The 27,413-nt window shown below is 38.6% G+C and overlaps 3 protein-coding genes across 3 annotated transcripts in view; 2 read left to right on the top strand and 1 right to left on the bottom strand.

Annotated features, from left to right (window-relative positions):
• Positions 1 to 13,721, top strand: part of LOC131786465 (kinesin-like protein unc-104) — a 33,427-nt gene extending 19,706 nt beyond the window's left edge. Inside the window, exons 31-55 of the mRNA XM_066164939.1 lie at positions 378 to 497; positions 1,064 to 1,182; positions 1,814 to 1,908; positions 3,474 to 3,628; positions 3,745 to 3,838; positions 4,511 to 4,629; positions 5,220 to 5,263; positions 5,435 to 5,471; positions 5,700 to 5,771; positions 5,881 to 5,947; positions 6,185 to 6,269; positions 6,868 to 7,039; positions 7,116 to 7,167; positions 7,352 to 7,434; positions 7,530 to 7,571; positions 7,700 to 7,758; positions 8,194 to 8,339; positions 8,832 to 9,074; positions 9,303 to 9,353; positions 9,725 to 9,840; positions 10,683 to 10,755; positions 11,512 to 11,559; positions 11,651 to 11,710; positions 12,260 to 12,384; positions 12,911 to 13,721. Coding sequence (XP_066021036.1) covers positions 378 to 497; positions 1,064 to 1,182; positions 1,814 to 1,908; positions 3,474 to 3,628; positions 3,745 to 3,838; positions 4,511 to 4,629; positions 5,220 to 5,263; positions 5,435 to 5,471; positions 5,700 to 5,771; positions 5,881 to 5,947; positions 6,185 to 6,269; positions 6,868 to 7,039; positions 7,116 to 7,167; positions 7,352 to 7,434; positions 7,530 to 7,571; positions 7,700 to 7,758; positions 8,194 to 8,339; positions 8,832 to 9,074; positions 9,303 to 9,353; positions 9,725 to 9,840; positions 10,683 to 10,755; positions 11,512 to 11,559; positions 11,651 to 11,710; positions 12,260 to 12,384; positions 12,911 to 12,947 — 2,314 coding nt within the window. The 3' untranslated portion in view covers positions 12,948 to 13,721. The remainder of the gene's footprint in view (positions 1 to 377; positions 498 to 1,063; positions 1,183 to 1,813; positions 1,909 to 3,473; positions 3,629 to 3,744; positions 3,839 to 4,510; positions 4,630 to 5,219; positions 5,264 to 5,434; positions 5,472 to 5,699; positions 5,772 to 5,880; positions 5,948 to 6,184; positions 6,270 to 6,867; positions 7,040 to 7,115; positions 7,168 to 7,351; positions 7,435 to 7,529; positions 7,572 to 7,699; positions 7,759 to 8,193; positions 8,340 to 8,831; positions 9,075 to 9,302; positions 9,354 to 9,724; positions 9,841 to 10,682; positions 10,756 to 11,511; positions 11,560 to 11,650; positions 11,711 to 12,259; positions 12,385 to 12,910) is intronic.
• Positions 13,722 to 15,061: 1,340 nt separating this feature from the next.
• On the bottom strand, positions 15,062 to 22,030 carry LOC131786349 (protein SET). Its single transcript, XM_066165608.1, has 7 exons — positions 21,705 to 22,030; positions 20,130 to 20,252; positions 19,847 to 19,960; positions 18,898 to 19,062; positions 18,404 to 18,478; positions 17,676 to 17,902; positions 15,062 to 17,156 (listed from the first exon to the last, which is right to left on the bottom strand). The coding sequence occupies exons 1-7, from the start codon at positions 21,954 to 21,956 to the stop codon at positions 17,012 to 17,014; spliced, it is 1,101 nt and encodes a 366-aa protein (XP_066021705.1). The 5' UTR covers positions 21,957 to 22,030; the 3' UTR covers positions 15,062 to 17,011.
• Positions 22,031 to 23,266: 1,236 nt separating this feature from the next.
• On the top strand, positions 23,267 to 26,969 carry LOC131786344 (grpE protein homolog 1, mitochondrial). The gene is made up of 2 exons (XM_059103391.2): positions 23,267 to 23,647; positions 24,597 to 26,969. Exons 1-2 carry the CDS (start codon positions 23,363 to 23,365, stop codon positions 25,017 to 25,019), a joined length of 708 nt encoding a protein of 235 aa, XP_058959374.2. The 5' UTR covers positions 23,267 to 23,362; the 3' UTR covers positions 25,020 to 26,969.
• Positions 26,970 to 27,413: the final 444 nt, after the last annotated feature.

Here is a 27,413-nt window from a genome sequence, read left to right as displayed (position 1 = left end):
CAAATTCTCTGGGAAGTTGACTCCCTTTCTAACAGGAATCATGTTAGCCTTTCACGAAAATCTGTCTTTTCGTCTTAGTGTTACAAGAGAATTTATACGTCTCTCTCTCTTAAAAAGGGGTTCCTTTTGGTAGAGTGTATTTTGGTACTTTGACAGACTCAAATTTTCTTTCCTATTCTGCAACGTTTTGTAAGGGGCTTGTTATAATTCGTAGCCTCTGTTAAGAGTAAGGTTCTCATCAAATGTCACTTGATTGTCTATGTCAAACCTTGTTTTTGATGAAATGTAGAATCTTCCTATGTAAGAAACTCTTTGTTGTTTCTAAACCTAAGTAGTAATAGGTATTACCTCTCTGCTGTTTTCATTGCGACTCCTAGGGACCGACTGGAAGACATGCGCTTTTTGTATGACACCGCCGCAGAAACCAATAGTAAAATCTCCTTTGACTCTGCTGATCCTTTCTACGATTCACTGCCATGGTTTAGACTGATTGGAAGGTATTTTAGCTCTAGCTTTTGATTTAAGTTATTCCTGCAGCTAAGAGTTTTAAAAAAATTGTTAAATTTTTTTTCCATAGGCAAAAATAAAAGAGAAAATAAAATCATTAAAATCAACTATTTTAGGGAAAAACTTCCACCTTAGAGAACAAAACATGGGTGCGCGTGGATATGGGATTCTAGTTCTCTTCTAATGTTCAACCCGGTAGCTCACGAGTGAGTGCAACGAATGAGTAAGACTTCGAGTTGAACACGAGAAGAGACATTCTATATCCACAAGCAACCATATATTATTTTGTGTATTATATAAACACCGTAGGGCCTTGGATTGAGAATGATGAACGCTTTGCCTTACATTCATCAACCTGACAGAGTGGCGCGAAAGGCGAGTGTTTGCATATCAAACAAACGCATAAAATATTAGCATAACTTTACACGTGTGCAGTTACCGCTTTTTCTTAAGGCTGTAAACCTTGTAAGACACTGCAGTGTATACAATAGTAGACATCAATTTAAGAGTCGAGTACCTTCTGAAAGCTTTTTGTCTGCATCATTTTTGGCAACAGATCGTTTGTATACCTGAGTAACTTGGTGTTTGGTGTTCCACTGGAGCAAACGGTGCCGATTGTGAGTGAACTGGGGGACATACAAGGAAATCTATCCATCAACATTCAGCAGTGCACTGGTACGGAATCATACTTATAAAAAGCAGTTGTTTTAGGTTGACCTTCTTTAGTCCTCCTAGATTTAAACCTTAAGTTTCAATGGATAAGGGTCATCATGTCTTGTTCTTGGACATCACACTTTACTCACACAATGCCCAGGCTCTCTCAAAAATGCTTCCACACCAGCAGCGAAGCCATTAGATATGAGCTGGCGAGCGAAGCAGGTCGGCACGAAATGAGAGCCCTTCCCCCTCCCCTCTAACCCCCATTCTTCCCCCCGCCCCCCCCCCCCCACACTTAGATTTGGCTCGATTTTTCTAGCCTACGTGTCTCTCGAGGCTCCGTCGGTCGTGCTGCAGCGCTTATGAAAATCTGCTCGCACGGAAGGAAGAGCAGGAGCTTCGTGTTACGGAAACCCGGGGAGGCTTTACGGATCAATATCAGTATCTGGGCAACTGCCCACCTACCCCTCCCCTAACCCAACATCAACCCTAACTTGTTATCAATTGACTGTTGTTGAGTTAGGGGAGGGGTAGCTGGTCAGTTACCCAGATACTGATATTGATCCGGCTTTACCAATGGTTAGATATAATGAGACTGAGCCTGTTGACCTCAGAACGGTTCTGAATGCCTACCTTGTTTCTTTCGCAGATGGTGACACTTGGCAGGTAGACGAAACGGGTCGCTCTTGGGTACTGTGGTTAGAATTTCCTTCTGATGATCACGAACAGAAGAGTGAGAACGAGGTGAAATATGGTCTGCAATAAATATTTTTAATTAGACTCCTAACTTTTTGTTTCTAGTAAGTGTAACTGAATAACGAGACTTTACGTGTTTGCAGTTGTACTCCACGAAGTGAACTCTGTGTACCATGTCACTCTCTGAGTCAGTAAAGTACAGAGTCTTGTCGAACCGACTCGGATGTTACGCTTGCCTTCTTTCATTTATCATCATTGAGAAAGTACGAGGATGGCTCGGCCAACCTTTACTCCCATGTCACGCTTTGTTCAAAATCATACTTTTGAGCGAATACTCCTAAATTTTCTGAGCTATCTTTAGAGCCGCTGTTGCTTCTTAGTGAATGGCCTTTGAATAGATTAAAATCTTGAAATGAAAGTTTCCTGTGAACGGGGTAAACTAACACCAAAGAACTATTCACAGGGGCTCCCTTAGGTCCCTTAACCAATCAGGGAGCAGCATGAGGTAATATCGTTATCACTTACGCCATTTTGGATTGATACAGAAATCTGTTTTGTCCATTACACATTTCCGTTGTTCCATCTGCTGGGTTAACCCTTTAACTCCTAGATCAACTTTGTAATTCTTCTTACTGTCAATCATACAATTCTTATAATGTTAGGTCAGAGAATTTAGTATTGGATCCACTAATTATCCTTAAATTGATATTTTTCTTTATTCTCATCACTTATCTGGTTGATATTGTATTGATATTGTAAGGAGAAATCTTGTCTTGGTCACTCATGGGAGTTAAAGGGTTAAGAGCCTATCGGAGCCTCTACTACTTCTCAAAGAGGTCAGAAAAGAAGCACAAAAGAATGAACATGGTTTGGGGTGGAGAAGACTGATAAACACGAATTGCAAACCATTTCCCGTATAAGGAAATTACTATCCATTAAGACCACTGAGACTTTAGTCCACGCCTTTGTAACCTCCAAGTTGGATCACTGTAACTCTCTTTTATACGGTGTCCCCAAATACGCTATCCAAAAGCTCCAATCAGTGCAGAATGCGGCGGCTCGACTTATTACCAGCTCTCATAAATTCGACCGCATCACCCCTGTTTTGTTCGACCTACACTGGCTTCCAATTTCTGAGCGAATTAAATTCAAAATAATTCTGCTCACCCATAAAGCTCTTCACCAGCAGTCTCCTGTCTACATTCAAGACCTAATACGCCGTTATTCAACTTCAAGAACGCTCCGTTCGTCTTCAACATTGCGTCTGACTCCTGTCAACTTTAATCTCAAGTCCTATGGCTATAGAGCTTTTGCTGTTTCGGCTCCTGAACTGTGGAATAAACTACCTGATGACATTCGTTCTTGTGACAATTTAAATATTTTTAAACGTAAACTTAAGACTCATCTTTTTAAAAGTTACTTTAATGTATGATCTCTTTTCTTATCCATGTCAAACGCCTATATCTTAGACATCAGTTAACTTAAGACTTACTTTTAATATTATTTTAACGTGTGATATTTTAATATTTTTGTAAAGCGCTTAGAACAGGACTGGATAAGCGCTATATAAGTAGTTTCATTATTTATTATTATTATGTATCTGAATTCTTTAGCGGGAAGTAGAAGAAGCGGTTGAAGCAGACGAGGTGCAGGAACCTCCATTTTCCAAGGGGACACTTCATGTCGGCCAGCCTTATGTGATTAGCATCACTGTACAACAGGCTCAAGGGATTCCAACTCAATACACGGATGTATTCTGTCAAATAAGGTGAACTGTAAGATTTGTGTCTCGAGTAAAAAATATTTGCAAACATGCGTTTAAGTATTTCCAAAAATTAAAAAAATAGCCTGCTGGCTTTGGTGACGAGGTTTGGTTATTTGTAGGTTTTTGTGCAGTGAAGAAGATGAAGGATTTTCCACGGAGCCCGTTACCAACAAACAAAATGGCGGTCCTCTGGGTTTCTACTATAATCAAAAGGTATTAGAATTGCATGATAGTTTGACGACTATGTGTTTACTTCGTCGATGTTTGCTTGACTCTTCTTGTAATTGTCTAGACTGTGAACAGTCCCTCCTTATCGGCGAAGTCCATCGCGCAAGGCCAAAAAAGTCAACGAAAAAAAGTGGTGGCTTGTGCGTCCCGGGAAACTCTGGTTGAAAAGCGCCTCGCTCTCCGGCAGAGTTCCACGCGGGGCCCTTTTTTTCGCTGATTTTTTTGGACTCGCGCGGTGAACTTCGCCGAAAGGGAGGGACTGCTCGTAGTCCGATAAATGTTTCTTTCAATGAAAACTTAACGACATAGTTGGACATCCGTGTATAACTGGGGAAAAGCTTATGTCTAGTATTACTATTTTAGAATGGAAGTATTTTTTTTATCGTGTACAGTTCGACCATATTGCCTCAAGAAGATGAGCCGTATGCAATCGAAACTTCGCGATGCACATCGGAATTGATCACATCGTAAGACAAACAGTAGCCCTACACATTACAAAGTCATCTTTCGTTAGCTCCTGTTGCTTTCAAAAACCTGGCAGCCTTGATAGTATAGCTGTTCTTGACTGAAATTTTCAGGAAAATAGAGCAGGTTTCACAGACGTTTTCTCCTTTTTATAATATCACTTTCAACTCCTGTTCTTTGATTCCTTAAAAGATTGGCGTGGTAGTAACAAGAGAGTTCATAGACTACATCAGCACCAGGCCCCTGCAGGTTGAAGTGTTTGGCCACTATCAGCATCACCCACAGCATCAGTCAACTGCGCAACTTCCAAGGTTTGGTCAAGGGCAAATTACCCTTAGTACTTCAGTTCAAGTAATGAGAATACAGAGTCTTATATTTTAACCTTTTCTGTTGTTCATGGGTTAAATACTACGTTTTCTGGGCCAGAAATGCTTTCCAGATGGTATGTTCATTTGAGGGCACGTGTGGCAGTAGAGCGTCGGCGATCCGTGAAAAGAAAAGAGTAAATTTAGTAAAAAAAGCTGTTGTACTTTTTGTCACGAGCGTGGAAAAAAAAAGAAATCTTAGTCGCCCACGAGCACTCGACCCACAGATAATGAAATTCCGTACTCTGATGCTCTACCATTGAGCTTTTGGGAACTCTGTGACGAGTTGGATCATTGCTGGATTGATATGTGACAAGCGCCCCGCAAACAGCCAAAACCCACCAAATGTGGAAAGTGTCCTATCCTTTAAAACCATTAAGACTTTTACAAATGAAACCCTCTTGAATTAATTTAACTGCTTAGTATTTTGGAGAAAGATAAGGGAATGGGCGCGAGTAGCTTCTTCTTTAGTGAAGTGGAGATTCATAACTAAGAAGGTGTTCTTTCATTGTTGTATGTTATTTTTGTTCTGTCAGGGCCATAGTGAAGGAAGGAGAATTTAGTTCTAAATATCTGAAAGGTAACAAATGACTCCGTGCCACTTCTTTTTCTTCGGTTTTTTTTTTTTTTTTTTTTTCATGAGTATAACATCTGTTCTTTGATTAAAACTGTGGTACATTGCTCAACAAGCTTCTGCCAGTGGAATATCGATTACTTATGTAAGATCGCTGTGTTTTTTTTCCTATTTTAGAATCTTCTCCTGCCGTACCTTTGCCATATCAACCCTGGTAAGGAAATGTGAATACCTTAGTATTAGTTGACGCACACCGTTCTAAAACTGTCGCTTGTCTTTGCGTTGTAGAAACAGTTCATTACAATTTTTCTGGACTCAATTGTTTAGCGAAGTGCATTGTACTAACTGTTTCCTTTTTATGGTTCTTCAAATGACGTTGAACCTGTTTTCTGAACACACCAAATGAAGTGTTGTGTATGACCTTTTTTTCTTTCTTTTATAGTGACGAAGAAGGAACTCTTAAGTTTGATTTGTTGGTCTGGGTTGAGGTCTTCGAAATGTCACCGTCTGGAGAGTAAGTTTTGAAATCCAATCTAGGTTTAACTAAATAGATATTTATGTTTTCAAGAGTTCTTTTTTTCCTAAGGTACATTCATAACCCACCATAATTTTCTTGTTTTCAGCTATTTTCCTTGTGTTGTGAGGCGTAAAAATGACACTCCTTGTGGTGGAGTGTTCCTTCTTCATCAGGTATCGTTTTTTAATACTTAGGCGTAACAAATTTTCTCGTGATTTATGCCTCTTACTTAACAACTTCGACATCGTTTGCAGACCCGAGGAAGGTATGGGAATTCAAGATAATAACCATTGTTAGTAGATTTGTTAGTAGCCTTGTTTATAATGAGATTATTCAGTGCAAATTTTCTCACAGAGCGATGGTGTTGATGAACAGGCCTTGACTGAGGATTTTTTTGTCTTCATTTCCAGGGAATTCAAAGGCGTCTTGTTGTTACAATAATTCACGAGAACTCTATGGACATCAGAATCAGAAAAGTCACAGAACTTGCTGTGGGTAAGCGAGCTGTTTATTCATGCGATATGACGCCCTTTCGATTTAGTGCTTTAAAGCAAAAACCTAAACAAAGACCGCGTCCAAAGAGAGCAAATGGAAATATCCTAACGAACAACTAATAACTTGACGTAAATACTTGGAACTGGCCGGAAAACTCAAGTGACCAAGTCGTATAGCTTTTGGTCGTAATAGTGGTGAGAGTTTCCTAAACCAATAACATAGCGAAGTTTAGGAAAACTAAAGCAATCACTGATGACTTTCGACATTCAATCGAAAAGCTCCCCAGTACTTTCTCGGTATGCGATTTCTGGACAACAGGCCTTAGTAAATGGCTTAGGCTGAGCTAGGAATGTAAGGTGGATAAAGAACTTCTTACTCATAAGTCATATTTTTCCCAACAAATTGCGTAAAACTCGGTATTTGAAAAACTATAAACAGTTTACCTAATAGTACAAGAGATTAAGTACCAGCTTGAGTTTTCCTTTTGTGATCATCCTCACTGCTGCCTCAACGGACTTCCTACTTTATTCAACGATGATTGATATAAGATTAAAGAGCGCGTGAGAGACTTACCCTGAGTTTATTGGTTGCCTTACAGGTCGTGTACGTACAGCTCTCACCCCTCCCCCTGCAGGGGAAAGTTCAACTCACACTGTTTCACTGAACGTGCTGTCACCCCAAGTCCAGTCCCACCCGGATGAAAACAGATGCGTGTTTAGATTTGAAGCAGCCTGGGACTCGTCACTTCATAACTCCATTTTACTGAACAGGTAAACTGCTGGAATTCTGTGTAAGTTGGTCTTGAGACTGATTAACCTTACCTAATTCATGTATGCCACCTTGCAGGGTGACTCCGCCTGGAGAGCTTGTGTTCGTTACCATATCTGCGTACCTTGAGGTTGGTTTTGTTTTTCTTCTTAAAAATTGGAATTTGTGTAGTTAACTTGGAGTACAGTGACTAACTTTAGTTTTACCTCTTTGGCAAATAAACGGAAATCGTTACTTGGTGCTCGTTGAGATGTCATCCCACGAGTTGCGAAGATTCTTGCAATTTTTTACTCATGAATTCCTTTCACCGGCAGCTCGAAAACTGTTGCCAGACTTCATGTCTCACAAAGGATATTCCTGTTTGCGTGTTTGGAAGGGATTCAAAAACCTCCTCACGGTAAGCAAACTACATAATTGTAATTTTGTCTGTTTCTTCAGCATTCAGGACTTCATTTTAAGTCTTATCGAGAGTTTTATTTTGTTGAATTGCAGGTCTGTTTGGAGTTTGTTCGGTTCTTCGCGACGTCCTGAAAAGTAAGTCTCTGTATCAGCGTTTGCAGTAAAAGAAACTGCTTTGATTTTTTAAAATTTCTGTAATCTCAGTAATACTTTTATGTTGAGTGTTAACTTATGTAATCGATTGTTCTTGTCCTTTTTTGCAGTGATAAACTCAGCGATATTTTTGAGCTGGTTTTCCATCCCGCTGATGAGCACGGCCAATGTAAGTAACTTTGTTAGGGAATTTTCAATTAAGGTTCGAAACCATTCAGGAATTGCTTTACTTTAAATTTTTCCTTACCGAGCTAGAAGTTTTCAGAAATTTTGCACTTCCTCTCAATCATCAGATGCGAGACTGGAAGCAATTTTGACTTGTTCTGTCATGTTTTACAGCATTTCAGGCAGTTTACATGTATTTGCTCTGAGTTCTTTTTGATTCCCCCCAAACTTGCTTTTTTTTCTCCGTTGGGTATAGTGATTATTTTGCTTTTGAATTACCGACAGAAAGTAAAGCAATGCTCTATCCACCGATTCGCTTTTTCAATTCTGATATATCAGAGTGAGTCTCGTTCCCCAACACCAACAAACCATGTTGTCTCTTCCCGTATCCTTGCTTGGAGGCTGTTAATGTGATCGAAGTATGTTCCTGTTTTCGTAGTAATGAAGACGAAGAAGAGAGCCGTGATCGACACTTCGAGTATTTACGTGAGAGGAGAAGAAAACCTTGGAGAATGGAAACCGAGAGGGATATCACTCCTTGATGAACATCAGTCACATTTAGACAAACTGGAGAGAATTCAGGAGGTAAGAGCTGTTAGCCACAGCCGGCTACTCAGGTTTCGCGCATGCGCTTCGCTCAGCGACGTTTAAAAGGTAGCGCAAAACGCGAAGACGCTGGGTCCAGCAGAGACTAAGTCGGGCTAAGGTCTGATAGAAGGAATCGTTGCTTAAGACCTGATGCAGAATGAAATTAAATTTGTAAGGCGGCTTGTAGGTAATGACTGGGAGCTAACGCAAATCGAAAACAAGTTTTCAAACTTCCTAGAGCGAAGGTAGCGTTATATCAAACTCTTTTGAAGTGATAGCCGTGACTTTACCTCTCTTATCACAATCTGTACTTTGGAACTCTTTCCCGTTTGATATCAGTCTCTTCGCTCGGATAGTTCCATTTGTTTCTAACACGAGCGCCCTGGATAGCCATTCATTTCGGCTTCAGTGGGCTTTGTCCAACCTTTCAACGACCAGTTCCTCGTTTGTGAACTGATCTTGTGGTAATTACTTTCGTGCTCTTTCCAGGTTGGTAAAGCTCGTCATATCCTGTGCCTTGGTGAGACACTCATGTCCTCAGACCGTCCCGACAACGTGTTGGTTGATCCGGGAATTTTCTCAGCCGGTAGTACATATTCAAGCCGGAGTAGCCTGGGTTCTATTTCATTATCTTCCTCGTTTCTATCAGTTGCGTCACTTCCGGCTGGAAAGCCACTGCGTTTTACAAGAGATGTCAACCCAGAGCAAGTTAAAGAAACCTTGATAAAAAAGGTAACGGATGGCTATTTTTCTTTTTTGTTAATGAAAAATTGAAAAAGAATTAAAAGGAGAGATAAATTGCGCAAATAGTTAATGAACCTACGATTCTATCGGAGGTTACCAAGACGTCTTCCTGGAAATTCTTTGTAGCAAAGGCTGTTAGTGAAAAGATAAATAAAGTGTTACGATAGAAGTCATCTTTTTAACATGATTTGACTTTTCTTCCGTGTTGGTTTGCAGTGTCTTCGTCTCCTAATGTGGAGAAAGGACTTGTGTGAAGCTAAAGCTTTGGTGAGTGAGTTATGCATAATCACCTTTGGCGCGCTGTATTTTCTTTACTAAGAGATAGATTAAGGTGGTGCTAATGTAATTGTGACAGTACTCAGGGTTACAGTTGCAGCGTATCGCTTAATAGTCAGACTAAACTCCCAGAGGTGATTAACACTTAACTTTTCCCTTTAATATCCCATACGTTATCCATAAAACAGGTGAAGAGATTACTCAAAGGTTTCAGTTAGAAGTTGTAATCTTGGTCTAACACCATATTCCCGTAACTTATTTACAAGGAATTAAAGGGTTTCCCATATATCAAGACACCTACAGAAAGCCATTTCTCTTTCTCGTATTTTGTAATATATGTCTTGAGTTTCTCCTGTCCGTAGAGTCGAGCTCCTTCGTCAGAGGGCAGTGCAAGTGCGTTAGGAACACAAGAAAAAGAACAAGAAGATGAATCGAAAGTGGAGTATTACGTACCAGAGGTGTTGCTTGTCAGGAAAAAGTAAGTAATTTCTCACCATGATTTTGTTTTATTATTATCATCATCATCATCATCATTATTATTATTATTATTATTATTATTATTATTATTATTACTACTGGCCCCAATGTTTTTCGTTTAGCGATAGCAGGAGTGTTGCTCTTAGAGCGTTAAAGTGTCCTTCAGGAAGAAAAATGGCATCAATGTTAGTATCTGTGTAATTGCGCACCTACTCCTCCTCCAACCCAACATTATCTAACATGTCATTAATTGTCTGTTGTTGGGTGAGGGGAGGGGTAGGTGCATAGTTGTTCAGATACTTACATTGATCCATTTTATCATTTTTCTAATTATTGTACTTCCATTTCGACGAGAAGTCTCTTTTATTGTTGTTCTGTGGTTCTATTTTGTTTTTTTTCTTTTACCTCGATTTCTGCATTTAAGCGGTTCCCCATTAACGGATTGTGTTCTAGACGGTTTTTATCAAGATGGCTGTATCAAGAAAGAAAGTGACGCCAAAGATTTGCTAGTTAAAAAATATTATAAAGTAATTAAGTCATCACTCACTGAAATGGGGGATCACGAAAAGAAAATGTATGAATACATTCGAGAACACACCAATTGATTATCGTCTCTGTTACATTCCTCGATTGTAACTTTTTGCGGGCCTTCCATTACAAGTCTTTTTTCAGTAGCTATTCAATTTAGATAGTTCCCCTCGAAAACCTCGCCAGCATTGTTACCACGTTGAACGGCGAACTACAAGAAAATCGCGTTACTTAAGTCTGTCTCATGATGAAAGAACGATATTGATGAATTTAAAACAAAGACTCGTGATTTGACCTTGAATCTGTAATCCACAGCCCGGTGACAAGCAAGCGTGGGTACCTACACATCATGGACGACTGCAGCAGTAGATGGAGCAAATGTTATGTAGTGAGTAAAAAGTCTCATTTCAACCCTTGCACTGTTTTACATCTTGTATGGTTTTGCTTCCAGTAAGAAATAGGTATGTCTTCGACTGAGAGAGAATCTTTGAAGGAGTCTGCTTGATATTCTATCGAGCATCCGTTAACCCTGTAACTCCCAGATCAAATTTGTAATTCTCCTCACTGTCAACCATACAATTCTCATAATGCCAGTTCAGAGAATTTATTATTGGATCAACTAATTATCCCCAAATTGATATTTTTCTTTATTCTCACCACTTATCTGGTTGATGTTGTATTGATATTGTAAGGAGAAATTCTGTGCTGGTCACTCATGGAAGTTAAAGGGCTAACTACAACACCATCTATACCCTGTTCACGTGTAGCAAAAGCCCTCAAAAAAGTACCACGTCTTGAATGTCTTCTTTTCTAAACAGTTTGTGCACGTGTCAGATTGTGGTTTTGCCTCCACTAGTTCAAGGTTATTTGTTTCTTAAGAAACTGTTGTGCCTTGTCGGTGGACAAGAGGAGCGACTGTCCAACCCTCGGTTGGTAATGGTAGATAAATCGCTGTGGCGGTGTAGCCGCGTGGACAGAATTGAAAGCGAAGTATTATACTTATTTGGGTGGGAGCGAACTTATTGTGGGTGAAGTTGAAGGGACGAAACCTGCGCAAACCATTTTGGATCGTGGCGTATTTCTGCGTTCGCGTGCAGAGGCTCCATATTTTATTGTTTTATTTATTTATTTTATTTCATTTCAGGTTGTTCGGAAACCTTACGTGCTTCTATATCGCCAGGAAGGTGACCCGGTGAGTGAACTCTTCCAGAAATATAATTTAAGTGACTTGAAATTGAAAACCTTAGTTCCCCTCAGTTATCCTTGATTTTGATTGATTACAGGTTGAAAAGTTTCTGATCAACTTGAAACATTCTAAAGTGGAGTGCCCAGAATACTTTGTGGTGAGAATTAGTGTTTTTTTGTCTTTTATTTTTTGTTTTTTGTTTTTTTTTCTGGGGGGGGGGGGGGGAGGGGGTATACTCTAGCAACGTGAGACTCTAGGTTTTAAGGTAGTAAACTTCCCAACCAATTGCGAATTGAGTGTCAAAGTAATCCGGGATTTCTTTGGGTCTCTTTCTTTGGTTTGTGATTGGTCTAAAAACTCGCGCCATGCTCTAAACCAATCAGACGCCAAACGAAAACTAAACGTAACTTTTTTGCCCGTGTTTTCCCGCGCATTTGGTGGTTTACCTGTTTTTTACTTTGACTCCTCATTGGCTTATGATGGTGCAAATTTATGTTATGGTAGGTATTTGTAATTACGTTTTATTTTTATGACAGTGAATTGAAACCGGCTCAAAGGGAACAATTTTACTGAACTAATAACAAGAAGTTTTGATGTTAAAGTCCGTGTTTGTGGCATGATCGCAGTCCTCTGTTTTCTCATAGGAATAAAACGAAGCAAATCTTGTAAATCTTGTAACTGGAACTTTATTTTCAATCTTTTTCAGTCATTTAGTGTATTCTCAATCCGTACAAGACACTGCAGATTTCTTGTGCGTAATACAACAGAGAAAGAGGAAGATGCTTATGACTGGCTGTATGCGCTCGATCCTCTGTTAGTTGGCAGTTTGAGGTATCTCACCGTGTATTTCTGAATTGCATTTACCATAAATTTCAAGAACTCACAAAGGGGTCTGTTCGTTTGCGCACAGTTCTACTTAAGGAGCTTTGGAGAAAAGAGCTGCGTGTTCACATACTTCTGTGTGGGGTGGGCCTAGACGGTCTTATGCTTCCCCCACCCCTTGTGGATACAGAGAAGGGTTTATTTATGCCGCCCCCCCCCCCCCCCCCATTAATCAACTTAAGACCCAAAATATGGGTCTTGTCTCTATATCAAGTCCGTAGTAATCTGCTCATTGAATCGCCCTATAGTAGGGTTTCCACTGGTACTAAGAGGAACTCGGGTCCGTAGAAAAAATCGGGGCAATTTTGAAATCCTTTCGTACATCGAGGAAACCTCAGGGAGCAGTAGTTTTGTGGGTGTGCGTCCTTCGTAACTGATATAACGTAAATCCGGACACACGCGCGTGGTCCATTACCGGTTTTCGTGTAGATGAGGTATGTCTAGTGTTAAGTGACTGACTCTCCTAACTTCACAGGTCGAGAAAAGGAAGTTCAAAACATGGACACAAATGATGGTGCGCGTGTAAAAGATTGTGATGTCTTAAGAAATTTTCGTTATTCATCAAAACTTGGAGATTTAATGATAAACTTCTCAAAAGTCAGGATGCTGTGTGTAAAGATATGCATGGCATCTTCGCCACGAGAGGGGCATGTCATTTCGTCAAGTGTAGCGTAAATACCGGAAGTGTTGGTGTTGAATAGGACGCTTGAGTAACAGCAAAGGGGTCTAGAGTTCAGAAGTTTTTAATACGTGGTAAATTTAATATATTAAATTAGAATCCTGTAACTATATTTAATACTAGTAATGGTGTGAAAAAAATGTCAATTTGGTAATGTCCCTATCCAGGTACCTCTTTCAACCGAAAAGTTTTCATTTTGAAAAATACGTTTATTTGTAACTGGTGCTGAAGACAAAAGTGCATCTTTTCATAATTGTATCCATAGAATGTTCCGTGAATGGAATCAATAGCCTTCGTGGGCTTACATATTTATATTTTCAAGTTATAATTGGCTGGCGGAGAACCGCCGATAAATTGAAGGGATACTTGTGGTTTCTAGATAAATAATAAGGGGCGGGGGGGGGGGGGGGTTTGTTTATGGAGATGCAAATTGTTTCATTCAAGCCGGTACTGTGCATGAACAGTGACGACAATAACAATCTTTCTTTGCGCTTTTTATATTGAAAAAGTTAGAAAAGTGTTAAATTAAATAAAAGAAAAGATAACTGTTGAAAGGTTCAGTAAATGAAGGTATAGGAAATAAAATAAATGTAGTGATGGCGAATTACACTTAGTTGTGGTCACGCGTTTAAAGACTGACAAGTACGTTCAGTAACAGTCAAGAACGTGAAATAACGATCAGATACGTCCAGTGACGTTAAAGCACACGTAGTGTTAATCAAGTACGATTGAAGACGGTCACGAAGTACGTCCAGTGACTGACAAGTACAATCAGTAACAGTCAAGAACGTGAAATGACGATCAGATACGTCCAGTGACGTTAAAGCACACATAGTGTTAATCAGGTACGATTGAAGACGGTTGCGAAGTACGTCCAGTGACTGATAAAAACGTCTGGTAACGGTCAAGAAAGTGAAATGACGATCAGATATGTCCTGTGACGTTAAAGCACACACAGTGTTAATCAAGAACGGTTGAAGACAGTTACGAAGTACGTCTAGTGACTGATAAGTACGTCCAGTAACGGTCAAGAACGTGAAACGACAATCAGATACGTCCAGTGACGTTAAAGCACATGTAGTGTTAATCAAGTACGGTTGAAGACGGTTACGAAATTAAGTCAAATGCGTTCAGAGACGCGGAATACATCTACTGAAGGTCAATTTTTCCAGTGATGGTCGAGAACGTCTGATGACCGTAAATTTTCTTAGTGATGGTTAAATACGTCGAGGGTCGGTAAAGTTCGTTCCTTCACGATCAAATTCTTGAAGTGACGATCAAATACATGCAGTGACGGTGAAGTACCCTTAGTTATGGTCAAGTTCATTAAAGACAGTTACATACGTCGTGATTGATAAGCAAGTCTCGTAATGGTGAAAAATGTCTATCGAAGAGGTACTGACGTCCAGTGGCAATCAAGTACTTTCAGTGAAGGTCAAAATCATCTTGTTAGGGTGAAATACATCTAGAGAAAATAATTGCCCCTTATTTTCTCTTAGGTACATTTAATAACGGTCAAATGCGTGACGTGACGGTATAATACGTCCAGTGCCGGACTAATACGTTCAGTGACAATCTAATACGGTCCTAAACGTCCATCAGTGATCAAATGTGTCCAGTGACGTTCAATAAGTTCCAATGACGGTGAAATGCATTCAGTGACGATCATATACATCTGATGATAGTCTAATACGTCCAGTGACGGTCGTATACGTCTCGTGACGGTCAAATAACGTCCAGAGACGGTCAAATGCGTCCAGTGATGGTCAATACGTCCAGTAATAACGGTCAAACACGTCCAGTGACGGTATAAGACCTCCAGCGACAGTCTAATACGTACAGTTTCGGTTAAATACGTTCAGTGACAGTTTAGTATGTCCAATGGCAGTGAAGTACGGATGGTAACAGTAAACTTCTTAGAGTTACGGTTAAGTGGGACAAACAGTATTATTTAAAACCCTTTATTTCAATCAAATGATATACAGTTTGCTATAAATTATGGCAATCACATGATGCAGGTGCTAAAGTCTGATTGGAAGACTGAGATTTCTGTTACGAACTTCAATGTTCGTAACAGCACCTTTAGCACTGGCACGGTTTATCGCAAAGGCTTCAGACGAAAGGTCGGGTAGCAATACCTTTGAAAGAACAAAGGAATATTTTTTATCGTACATCTCAAACTAATTTCTGAAAAATTGGCAAACGTAAAACTCATCCCTTTTTATGAAGCTTTTTAAGGGGGATGTGCTAATTATAAATCGAGTCTGACAAATTTTACGGCTGGCAAACGAACTTCGAATGCCTGGAGTGACTACGAACATTGATAGCAGAAACCCAGTGGTCTCTAACAAATCAGATAATTTACGGACTAATTTAAAGCAAGATTAAGCTAACACAGCGGTCAAACGTCGGGCATGCGTGAAGGGATCACTTCTCGCCAGCCGTGCATCTATTTCATGCGTAAAACTTCAAAGGAAAACATAAGAAACAACTGCTTTCGCTTCTTAAAATCTTTCAAAGGAAACAAAAGTAGGGAAAAGGAAACCTCGAGACTTTTCAAACACAAAGCTTTTCAAGTGTAAGTATTGTGTTCATTACCATTCGGTTTTGGGCTTCAACAAAAAAGTTAAACGCTTTTAAAACACCCAGACTTAATGGCTCAGTTATACGGTTGTTTGTAACTCGTGCAAGACAACTTGGTTCTTACAACCTGAGGGTACGTCACTGAGTCGTTACAATGTTCACAATGACCACCGAGTGGGTTCAGCCTAACAATTTTCTAGTGCTTGCCAGTTGCATTTCCCCGATTTTTTCGGCGTCCCTCTGTTAATCTGTTCTCGCCATTTATTCGAGCGTTTTCCTACATTTGCTCTACCTCCAGAGTGGCTTTCGAGTTTATTTGCGCGTGAGAGAACTTAGTGACTTGAAGTAGATACAATTTTACAAGAACCGTTACAGCAACACTATATCAAATGACTGTCGCTCAGGCTGAACGTTTGGGTAAATAATGACACGATAGCACCTACTAACTTAAAAACGCCTTCCTCTGAAGGAACTTCCAAATTACCTAAGTGTTGTAAGCACATTACGTCACAAATTTAGGACTACGCATGTCCACATGTTTCTTATAGGATAACGTTAAGAACTTTAGAAATACATGCATAGCCCTGGGAGAACATACAACTGCTAAGAGAAACGTATATTTCCTTTTGATTAACAGGGTAATTTGGCATTATCAACTGAGTTGATAATGTAAATTGGCCACCCTAAAGAGTTTCAGAGTTGACGTTTCAAGCATTAGCTTTGAAACTCTTTACGGAGGCCAATTTACGTTATCAACTCAGTTGACAATATCCAATTATCCTGTTATACTCGCCCTCCGACGCAGCACAACAGTTTCTTTAGAAACTAACCCTCTTCTCTTGGATTACACACATATCTTCGATAATCAACTGCTATCTACAAGAGGTTATTTACTCTGGATGAACAATCAGAAATCAGCGATCCATTGCTCGAAGAATGTAACTGACTGTTCTCGAACAAGGATAACTTTTCGTCATTGGAACAATGAATTTTAGAAATAGAAGTGGAGCGACTGTCCGCCATCCGACACACCTACTAAAGGATTGCGAGACACGCATTTGTGATACTGGGCATCGAGCAATGAGTCACGCAAACCTGTGAATGGAAACCACTGAATTGATAAAGCGCATATAAAAATAGGAATTTTGTAAAACAATAAGTCGTTGATTGTCTGGAAAGCAAACTCACGGTGTAAGTTCAATAGGGGAGAAAGTTGAATGTTTCAGCAGTTGAGCGTCAAGGAGAAATATCCACAATTTAGTAGATGACTTGAACACGATATCTTAATTACACAAAGATAAAAATGGAACTCTGTTATTCCTCTGTCTTGCTCTCATCATCTTCTTCGGCGTCATCGTCTTCTCCTTCGTCTGCCTCGTCATCATCCTCTTGTTCAACTCCTTCATCTTCTTCCTCATCCTCCTCATCGTCTTCCTCTCCTTCGAGAATGGCTTCCTCCTTAAAAAGTATATAATACTGTTAACTTCCACTTCCAGCCTGCTCTAAGCAAAATGTGCGTCCGAGACTGACTTGCATGGTTGCTAAAGCTTGAGTTTCTTTGGCAGGAAGGGATAAGGCGTACGACTTCTTCTACCCCCAACTCCCCACCCCAGATAAGATGGTAGTGTGGTCCAGTTTTTCTGCTCATATTCAACACTAATATGTAACACACTTTAAAAATTTTTTGCAGAAGGTGAATAATCGGTTTAGTGCAATTGCTCAGGCGTTTTCTAATTCTGTCCAAGTATACAACACAATGATTCAGTCAGTGCCTGATGTATATGCATTCCCAATTGACACAAGCATTATATGCAAGCAAATCTTCCCCAAATGAAAACACCATGAGCCTTTTTTCCACAACTACCTCTCCCCTCTTTGCCCAAACTTAATATAGATGTAACCTTTATAACCTCATTTCCCCACCCCTCCCCTCCTCTTCAAAATTGACCCTATCAACAACTGTTCCTCTATGTCTTACCCCTGCTCTGCTTCCTCATCACCCTCTTCATCCTCTTCCTCCAGCTCATACACAACAGGTGTCTCCCCCTCCTCTCCTTCTCCCAATTCTTCTTCTCCCTCTTCAACAACCACTTCTTCCTCTTCTTCATCTTCATCATCATCATCCTCTTCTTCTTCTTCGTCTTCTCCTTCCCCCTCATCACCCAAATCATCTTCATCTTCTTCCTCCACTACTACTACATCATCCTGTGCATAAAAGCAGACAAGAGGATTTAGTTGAGATGCAATAACATGAACGTGATTCATGAGAGCTTTGCAAGGTCCAAAGTTCCCCATGGACATTCAGTCCATTATTAGTCCATTATTCCTGATAAATGCACTGTGATGTACTAATCAACAATTTCAATCAGTCCATCAGCCAGTCAGTCAGTCTTTACAGTGGCCAATTTACGTTATCAAGTCTGTTGATAATACTAAATTACAGTATTAGTCAGTTGCTCAGTTAGTCTACCAACTGCCAGCCAGCCAGTAATTCAGCCACTCAATCAGTCAGTCTCTAGATCACCCACCTCCTCACTAAATTCCAAATAATCAGTTAATTTACCAGGTAAATTGGGGATTTTTTGGTAAATTTTTTTGTAAAGAACTGAGGAGACATTACTTGATTACAAGTTGTCCTTGTAGTATCATACATATAAAAACTACCTCTACAACAATTTGGTAGACTATAAATGAAAGAGATATGACCTGATCTTCTGACTCATCATCCTCAACATCATCATCATCTTCCTCATCCTCTTCCTGAATTCCACTTGTGGAACCCTACAAATAAATTGAAAAAAATATTAAGCTGCTGCAAAACTATATCTACTTTACTCTTTAACGACAAGAGGATGTGTGTTCATTTACATTACACATGTATAGTACAGAGGCTTGCACAGACAAGACTGGCTTGAAAAGTTATTGTAACATATTTTGGTTTCTTTCCCACGTAGGGTACTCCTGAAGCAACTTCTACTTGAGAGTTAACCCTCACCCCTCCCTCCAATATTTCACCAAGTTAAAAACAAAAAAAGTGACACCTTCTGCATGTCTCCCCACAAAAAATGATTTGCTTTTCACAAGAATGACACACTTTTTTTTTTTTTATACAAAACAACCAGTACCAAGACTCATTTTGAGAACTATAGTGGATGGTTTACAAACAGTCCATTATAACACTGTAACAAAACACAACATACCAAGAAATACTGCAATGGGTTTGGCCATATGTCATCTTTAATTGTGTCTCCTAACTCATCTCCAGACTCTTGATTTGTGAACCATCTAAAAAAGGTTTGTGGTTCTTCCCCTTTCATTATTTCTAGTTTAGTTCTTCTTTGTCTTCTGTATCGCTCAGTAAGGTCCTGTTGAGAGATCACATGATGAATACATTAATGATGTACCTGAAAAAATTATGTGCTTCTGATTGGCTGAAAACTAGTGCATTTTACATGTAACAGGAGTGAAAAGTTGTAACACCAGTGCAAATTACAAATAATTTGCACTCCCAAAATTTCCTCTGTTTTAACTTTCTATAATGATTTTTCATGCAAATTACAAATAACTAATAACATGATTTCTCGTGTAATTTGGTGTATATAGGCACTTGTAAATTTTTCAGACTACAAATTGCACTCTCCCTTTGGGTTTTTGCAATCTTGTTGTCTTTAAAAAATTCACTTGTACTTTCTTACACCAAATTGCACTTAAACTCATGTTATCACCTATACAAATTAATGACAGGGTATGTATTGGTCAGCACATTCAATATGATTGGAATACAAACTTACAAACCCATTGAGTATCGTAACTATTACATCTTATTAACCCTTTAACTCCCAAAAGTGATTAACATAAAACTTCTCCCTACAATATCCATACATTCTTCAGCAATCAGATAATGAGAATAGTCAAATTTATCAGGTAGAAGCTGCTATCTTGATCTAGCACCAAGTTCTCATAACTAATTTACAAGGAAATGTGTAGAAGCTACAGGAGAGAATTAACGATCAGATCTTGGGAGTTAAAGGATTAACTACGTGTATTGAGAGATTATACTATGTGGTCCAAAATAACCCTTAATTTACGGTATAAGCACATGACACCTCAGCAGTATCTAATAAAAATACAACAAATAATATAACCTACCATTCCTCCTTTCCACTTTATAGGAGTCGCCCTAGATAACTGATGGCCATGTTCATTGACAATAACTTCCTTAAAGAGCACTTCATTCGTAAAATATGGATTCTCTGCAAACCCCTGAAATAGGACCACAAGGTTAATATGAATGATCTTCAAAACCTTCACACTTTCTGAAGTAATCCCTATACAACTCCTTATAATGTCAAAATTTCATTAGCACTCAATACCAGTTATGCCACAAAAGCTTCACAAAGAAAGAGTAAATAAAAGCTAAGAAAGGACTTACAAATTTTATTCTGTAACCAGACTTAATATCTTCAAACTCTTCAACTTCTAAGGATGTCATGTACTGCAAAGCTTCCTCGTCTTCCTCATCTATATACAACTGCATCTGTGGATGATTTATGAACTGTGCAACAAATGTCAAGGAATTTTTACCTGAGCTTTTTCTACCACAGATAGTGTACAGTGATCAATTTCCAACTTATGAGTTTCAAAACTGATTTGAGAAACTACCATATCACAGATGAAAAATTCAACATGCTTTAATAAAAATTACAAGGCTTGCCTATGTGATATGAACTCAGAAAATGCATTGTATTTCTGAGATTAAGTCGTGTGTGTAAATTGTTCAAAAATTATAGACCAGAGTGATGTCAAGAAATATAGAAGAGAATACTTTAAATCAACAGGAGAAAACACCTCACAATGGCCCTATGTACTGACGGAAGACAGCACAGACCGTCAAAATTCAGTAGGAGAATTTTACAATATCAACCAGAATTCTTTCATCTCAATTGGACACCTTGCTGTACTCAAGTTCGTGCATTTTAAAATGCCAGGTTTCTTGAATGTCAATATGAATAATAATAATACATTATTTAAGTAGAAAATAAAACAAGGCATTTAATTCCAAAGGATTGAATTAGATGCCACCCAACCTTAAAAACTTTATAATCCAGCTATAGATCAGTTAATCTTTCTGAAATACATGTAGCTCAAACTAATTATTTTCAGCATTAAATTTACTGGCAAATATATATTTATTGATGTCAAGCCACTTTCTGTTTCACAGTCCTATGAAAAATGACCTATTTAAAATTTCCAGTCCCACATCGTCTTCTGTTTCACTTCCCAAGGAATTTCACTGGGGTCTGGTAACTAGAATGCAGATGTCCTGTTCTTCCTCCATCTTGATTTGTGGCTCTCACTCAACTTGGTCAAATATTCACTGATTTTCTCGCATCTATCACTCTTCAACATCAAAGACTTAAATATTTCGCATACTGTGAAAAGATAGCGATAAAAAAATGTAGTGTTGGCTGCGTAAAGCATCATAAGTGGTTCTTGGTGAATTCGATTAGGGAGTAAAGTGGGTCAGTTCCTCTTATTGCTTCCAAAATGAAAATTATGGTCGGTAAGGGTTGCTTAGGAAGATCTACACGAGCAAGACATCTGTTCTTTAAGGGATTTACCAAATTAAAAGCGGTACGGATAACATGTTTTAGGTAAATGAACGACATCGAGGTGATATTTAGGATGCAAATGTCATATCGTTGCGTTACTCGAAGACTACATATGACAAACAAGAGATCTATTCGTGCATTTATTAATATTGTTCACGAATAAAAAAAAGCTTCCTTCGCAACCGATCATCTTATGTACAATGAAATGTAAATTTAACAATTACATTTAATTTCGCTTAGTAAAAGAAGATTACGGGAATTAAGCTTAACTTGTGATTTCCTTCTTCGACAAACGCTAAAATGTTCCAGGCACAGGTCACAGACCTTCACCCAGTGTACAAAACGAAAGATGTGTAGATAAATTTTAAGACAAAGCAAAAGTAACAAAAGGATACAACCGTCATCCAGAAGTTTGGTATCTTTTTCGTGAGGTCTGTTCTCTGCTCAAAGTGTGGTTTTCGAAGTCGGTTGTACTTCTGCTCAACTTTTAAAATCTCCTCGGACGCTTGCTCATTTAGCGCGTCGATTTGATTCTGCACAGCATTGATTTCTTCAATAGTTTCTTGCTGATCGGAATGCGAATTTTGTGCTCCGTCAACGGGGTCGACCTTCCGGATCTTATTTGGAGTTACACTTAGATTAGACATGATAGAATACACGACTAATTCTCTAAGCTCATTCCAAGTTTCCGAACTTTCTCTGAGTTCGGAGATGCCCGCGTTCTTCTTGTCTACTTGGGAGTGTCCGCTGACAAGATATAAGCTGTTTTGGCGCTCTTTTCTGGTTCAAGGGTAAGGGTGTCTTGAGGGGCATCGGGGAGGGAGGGAGGGTAGGGATTCGCCATTAGATAAATACGTATTCCGAAAATATAGAGACTCTGGGGCTGATCGAAAATAACTTGGTAAAGAAAGCGTGATTATAAGCGTCTTCCGCGGATAATATCTGTGTATGGCGTTTGGGTGCGTATTCGTAATAAGCGTTTATCTGTTTACAGATTGAATAAAACATCAGAAGAAAAGGGTCGTGAATAATTGAAATTTACCTCAGTGGAGGTTAAAATGGCGAAAGTGAAGTGACTTCCAAGATAAGATAAGATAGGCTGAGGAAAACAGAAGTCGAGTGAATGAGTTGGAAAACTGGGGGAATCACAATCCCTTTCCCCTCGAAAGGGATGTTCGCTAAACTTATCGTGCACAGATGTCTCAAAGATTTCTTAATGATATGTTATGACATACAAACCATGCTTAAAATTCATAGCAAAGAGTCCTGCAATTTATCTGTTGGTTTATATATTCTCCATAAAGATAAATGTACCGTAATTCTCCCGCCTTTGCAGAATTTCTCCCACCGAAAATAGAGGTCAATCACTCACTCACTCATGCCCATTATGTCGTGTGGTACGTAGGACGGCATAGAGGTCAATGACTTAAATTGAAGGTTCCCTTTGACAGGAAATGGGATAAATACCCGTGACGGAAAAAGAGATGTGAAATGAAATTTGTGCCTATAAAGATTGCTTGTTGTTGTTACCTTGCTCAAGCTTTTCTCAGAGGGTAGTTCGAAGTATATAAAGGAGCGCCCAAGATCAGGGGTGTACAATGTATTTTCTAAGGAATCAGAGGGCTCCTGCGACACGTTGGAATCTAGAAACGTTCCGTCGATTTTTTCGTTTTCCGAAAAGTAACTTTTCTCAACCCTGAGACAAATAGAAAAAAAAAAAAAAAGGCTTGATTATTCAGTCTATCACTCAGGCGACCAATAAATTACCTTCAGCATCGATAATCTAGAGACAGCAATTTATATTCACAATAACTTCATTTCTATGGAGCGATTGACAAGTGTAAGTGGAACTCATCGTCTCGCCCTGAAATAGAAAGACTGGAACGGAGGCGAATAATACCCGGCGAGCTTGGCGGTCTGATTTGTCATAGAACGGTTCGGTTACGCAGCTCTTAGAAGAAAAAAAACCCACGTGAATGTGATGTAACTTAGATTAATTCTACCAAAGTAGTTCAGATATTTCCAATTTTCTATTTCAAATTCAAAGAAAGCGATGTTGAGATCTAGCTTAATAGCCGTAAGAAGTGCTGTTCTACAGCCTGAGCATTCCAAACTGCTAAATTACGTTCAGCTGTCGCGTTTATTGGGGACAAAGTTGAAATATTGCACAGCCCAGTCGAGTCCTAACACGAAAGCAGCTGCGTCGAAAGAAAGCGTTGATTCAGATCAGAAATCTTCGCAGCCCGAAATGAAAGCAGCAGAACCTGCCCAAGAAGTTAAAGAAACCGAAAACGATCGTCTTTTAAAAGAAAAAGAAAGTTTGCTAAAAGATCTTCAGGTAGGCGAAGGGCTCTAACGTAATTGAGGATGACTTTAATAGGAGGAGGACACTGTAGTAGCACTTGAAAGGAGATTACGAAGATTGGAATTCAAAAGATCAGTTTATTTGTTATCTTAATTGTAAGACATATTCGATGCCGGGAAATTTTGTACAGAAGATGTTGAGGAACGGTAAAATTCACAGAGGTGATGCCTTTGTGATAGTGCTCTAGATCTCGAATTATTTGGTAAGTTACGTCAGCGCAGACAGTTAGGAAAAGGTCTTACATTGCAACGTCTTTCATGTCAGCAATATTTATAGATTGATTCAAAAGAGAAGGATAAATTATTGGCACCAATTATTGTATAACGTATGTTCGTATTCAGTTGCATAATGTTCGTAGAGATAGCATTTAAATTAGTCAAAGGAAGAGTTTTTGCGAGGTTGGTTAGTTACGATTGGTTGTTTACAGGGTTTCATTTCTAGGCATGAGCGCTGTGAATGAGTCCCTTGTGAGTGACTCTATCATATGATGTAATCTGTCAATCCATTGCGTAAGCAGGCAATGAATCAAGCAAGGCTGGTTTTCAATAAGATGATTTCAGAGTTATATGATCAAGTGAAATGAAACCAAAGGAAGAAAAATATTAACACCACTTACCACTACATGAAAACTGGACTGTTCAAGTCATGAGATGGCATGAGATTGGTGAAACTGGCCTAGTGATTGGTTGGTTTTTCTGCTTGTGACTTTAACAAGGTAGTTTTCACTGGATCATAAGTTTGGGAGTCATGAGCAGAATAGGAAGGAGATGAAACTGTTCTGGTTCTTCTGACTCAGTTTAGACAATCAGATTTTAATTTTACTGGGTCAGAAATGCTACTATTATCAACTACGATTTTCAAACACTTTGTATCCTACATATGGAATGAAAAAAAAAATTAACTGACAACTTTTCTATCTCAGGACAGGTACAAACGCTCCCTAGCAGATAATGAGAACATACTGTCCCGCAGCAGGAAGCAAGTAGATGAAGCCAGGCTGTTTGGTATTCAGGCCTTCTCCAAAGACCTGCTTGAAGTTGCTGACATATTAGGAAAAGCAACAGAAACAGTTCCCAAGGAGGAGATAGATAAGAATACTCACCTGAAGAACTTGTATGATGGGCTTCTAATGACTGAAGCCCAGTTACAGAAGGTTTTCAAAAAGAATGGTTTGGAGAAAGTGTATCCACTAGATGAAAAATTTGATCCACATAGTCATGAAGCATTGTTTCAGATTCCTTTACCAGATAAAGAGAAAGGCACTGTTGCTGTTGTGGAAAAAGTTGGATATAAACTGCATGGAAGGACACTTAGACCAGCTCTTGTGGGTGTTGTAAAAGAATAGAATATTGGATGTTGCTTTTATTGATTCAAAATTATAGGTTTCTGGATTTTAACTATGGTTAGTGGTGGTGGTGAGGAAGATTAAAAGAATTCTGGCAGCTTCACCCTCATCAGATTGAGTCACACTCAAATTTGTAATATTGTTATCATATGCATTGAGGTGTGAATAAGTATTTCTCTAACATCATGCATCTACCAGCAGTGTCCCCTTTAGCTATTCAATAATACCAGGGCAAAATGTACGTGTGCTTCATCCAGGTTCATGCATTAAAAATATGTACATGGAACCTGCCTTTCTTTCATTTCCTTCTTACCTTCCAAATATTAAGTTGACTTATATTGAGCTCTGTAAAAATCAGATCTCCCTTTTCTCACTCCTCGTTTATCTTATTGTCTTCATCTGCTCAATATGCTGAAAGCTAGAATCTAAATAATGATGGGAGAAATTGTTACAACACAACAACAACCCTTTAAAAGAACAGATCTCTCTTTTCTTGTTCGTTATTTATCTAATTGCCTTCATTTGCTCAATGTTTGTTGAAATCTAGAACTTAAACAATGCAGAGAGAGATTGTTACAAGACAACAACAGTTGTTGTCTTGTAACGATTTCTCTCTGCATTGTTTAAGTTCTAGATTTCAATAAACATTATTACATTATTACATTATTGGCAGTTACTGCTCTTGAACATTACCAAAGTGATACCTTTTATAGCTCATATCACCTTGTCATGTTCACTTTACTGGTGTTCAATTTTTTCATAGTTCTTTAACCATAAACCAATATATTGATATCTGTTGTAAATGTGTATCACATTCTGATAGTTAATTTGTGCTAAATGGAATTTTTTTGAGCCATATGAAGTTTTCCTTTGTACTTTGAAATTGAAATTGGACATAGATGGAAAACATTTTTTCAAGATTTACTTTATTTGTAATACTTGTATCCTCCTAGAGCAAAATTCAGTTTTGAACAATAACATCAGTAATTACCAAACATATTTTGTGTGATTGTATCTGGAAAATTAAGTTTGGCAAACTCTATCCTAAACAATTGACAGGTTCCCTATAAGAAAACCTTGTTCAGCAAGGCTTTTGAGGTTAATTTGGAAGATTCAAGACAAATTTGCTCCTTAATGTTACTTTAATAAACTGGACTGGCTAAGATTTTGTAAAGTCACTGCTTTATATTCTTTTAGTCATTTGGCTTGTTCTTCCTGCAAAAATCTTGTCAAAAGTAATTCCTTCACATGCTATTTAAGCATGTCAATATTCTTATTTACAGCATTCTAGATACAAACTCATTCTGACTAGATGAAGTTTATGGAAGTTATTTATATATTCCTTTATCAGCATCTTTCATCCACTTTAACCCTTTAACTCTCAGATCAAATTTGTAATTCTCCTTACTGTCAACTATACAATTCTTATAATGTTAGTTCAGAGAATTTAGTATTGGATCAACTAATTATCCCCAAATTGATATTTTTCTTTATTCTCATCACTTATCTGGTTGATATTGTATTGATATTGTAAGGAGAAATTCTGTCTTGGTTGCTGATGGGAGTGAAAGGGTTAAAGTACCAAGTCTTTTTATTGGCTGCAGAAGCAATTTGCTCTTATGGTCTTCCATAAATAGGATTTTTACACTTCTTATGATGTTTACATAGTTTGTATTTGTGTATTTTTCTTAAGGAAAAATGTGGAGCCCCACTATGTTGTGTGTTCTGCACCTTCGTCTCTCGTTCTTATGATCTCTTCAAATTTATTTCTTCTTTCTAGTCTTATTTTAGCATTTTGATCATGGTGAAAGCGGATAAATAAATAAATGGCTGGTTAACACTTTAACCTCTAATAGTGACTAGCATCTACTTACAATATCACCCTTGAATCAAACTTTAGGTGGCGAGGATTAAGGAAATGAACACCAACTGAAAAAGTTCTTGATTGACACACAATTTCTCCTTGTCAGTATCTTAGAAAATGTATAGAGAAAGGTATGGAGAATATACACTGATGTTAGGGTGTAAACACTGAGTAAAGGGTTTATAGCTTACACTGTAATCTGAAGACATCATTTGTTTTTTGTATTTCATCTTCGGAGGTTACTTTTTATAAGTCAGAGTCGTAAGGGATGAAACCACTTCTTCCTCGTAACTAACTTACCTTTCAATAGTAGTTGTTGCTGACTTGGGATCAGCTTCCAATATTTTTACGAGGGATGATGTCATCAGTTGTACCTTTCAGTTTTAAATCCTTCACATTGGACGAAACTCTTTCCTAAACCATCTCACTCTGATCCTTGCTCGTAAACAAAATTTAGGTGCGCGGTCGTTGTGATGTCTTAAACGACACGAACAGGACGATTATTTTTTTGTGTGCACTTTGCGAGGACT

The sequence above is a fragment of the Pocillopora verrucosa genome, chromosome 4, assembly GCF_036669915.1.
Source record: "Pocillopora verrucosa isolate sample1 chromosome 4, ASM3666991v2, whole genome shotgun sequence".
NCBI classification, from domain to species: domain Eukaryota; kingdom Metazoa; phylum Cnidaria; class Anthozoa; order Scleractinia; family Pocilloporidae; genus Pocillopora; species Pocillopora verrucosa.
This window is presented reverse-complemented; position numbering and strand designations above follow the sequence as displayed.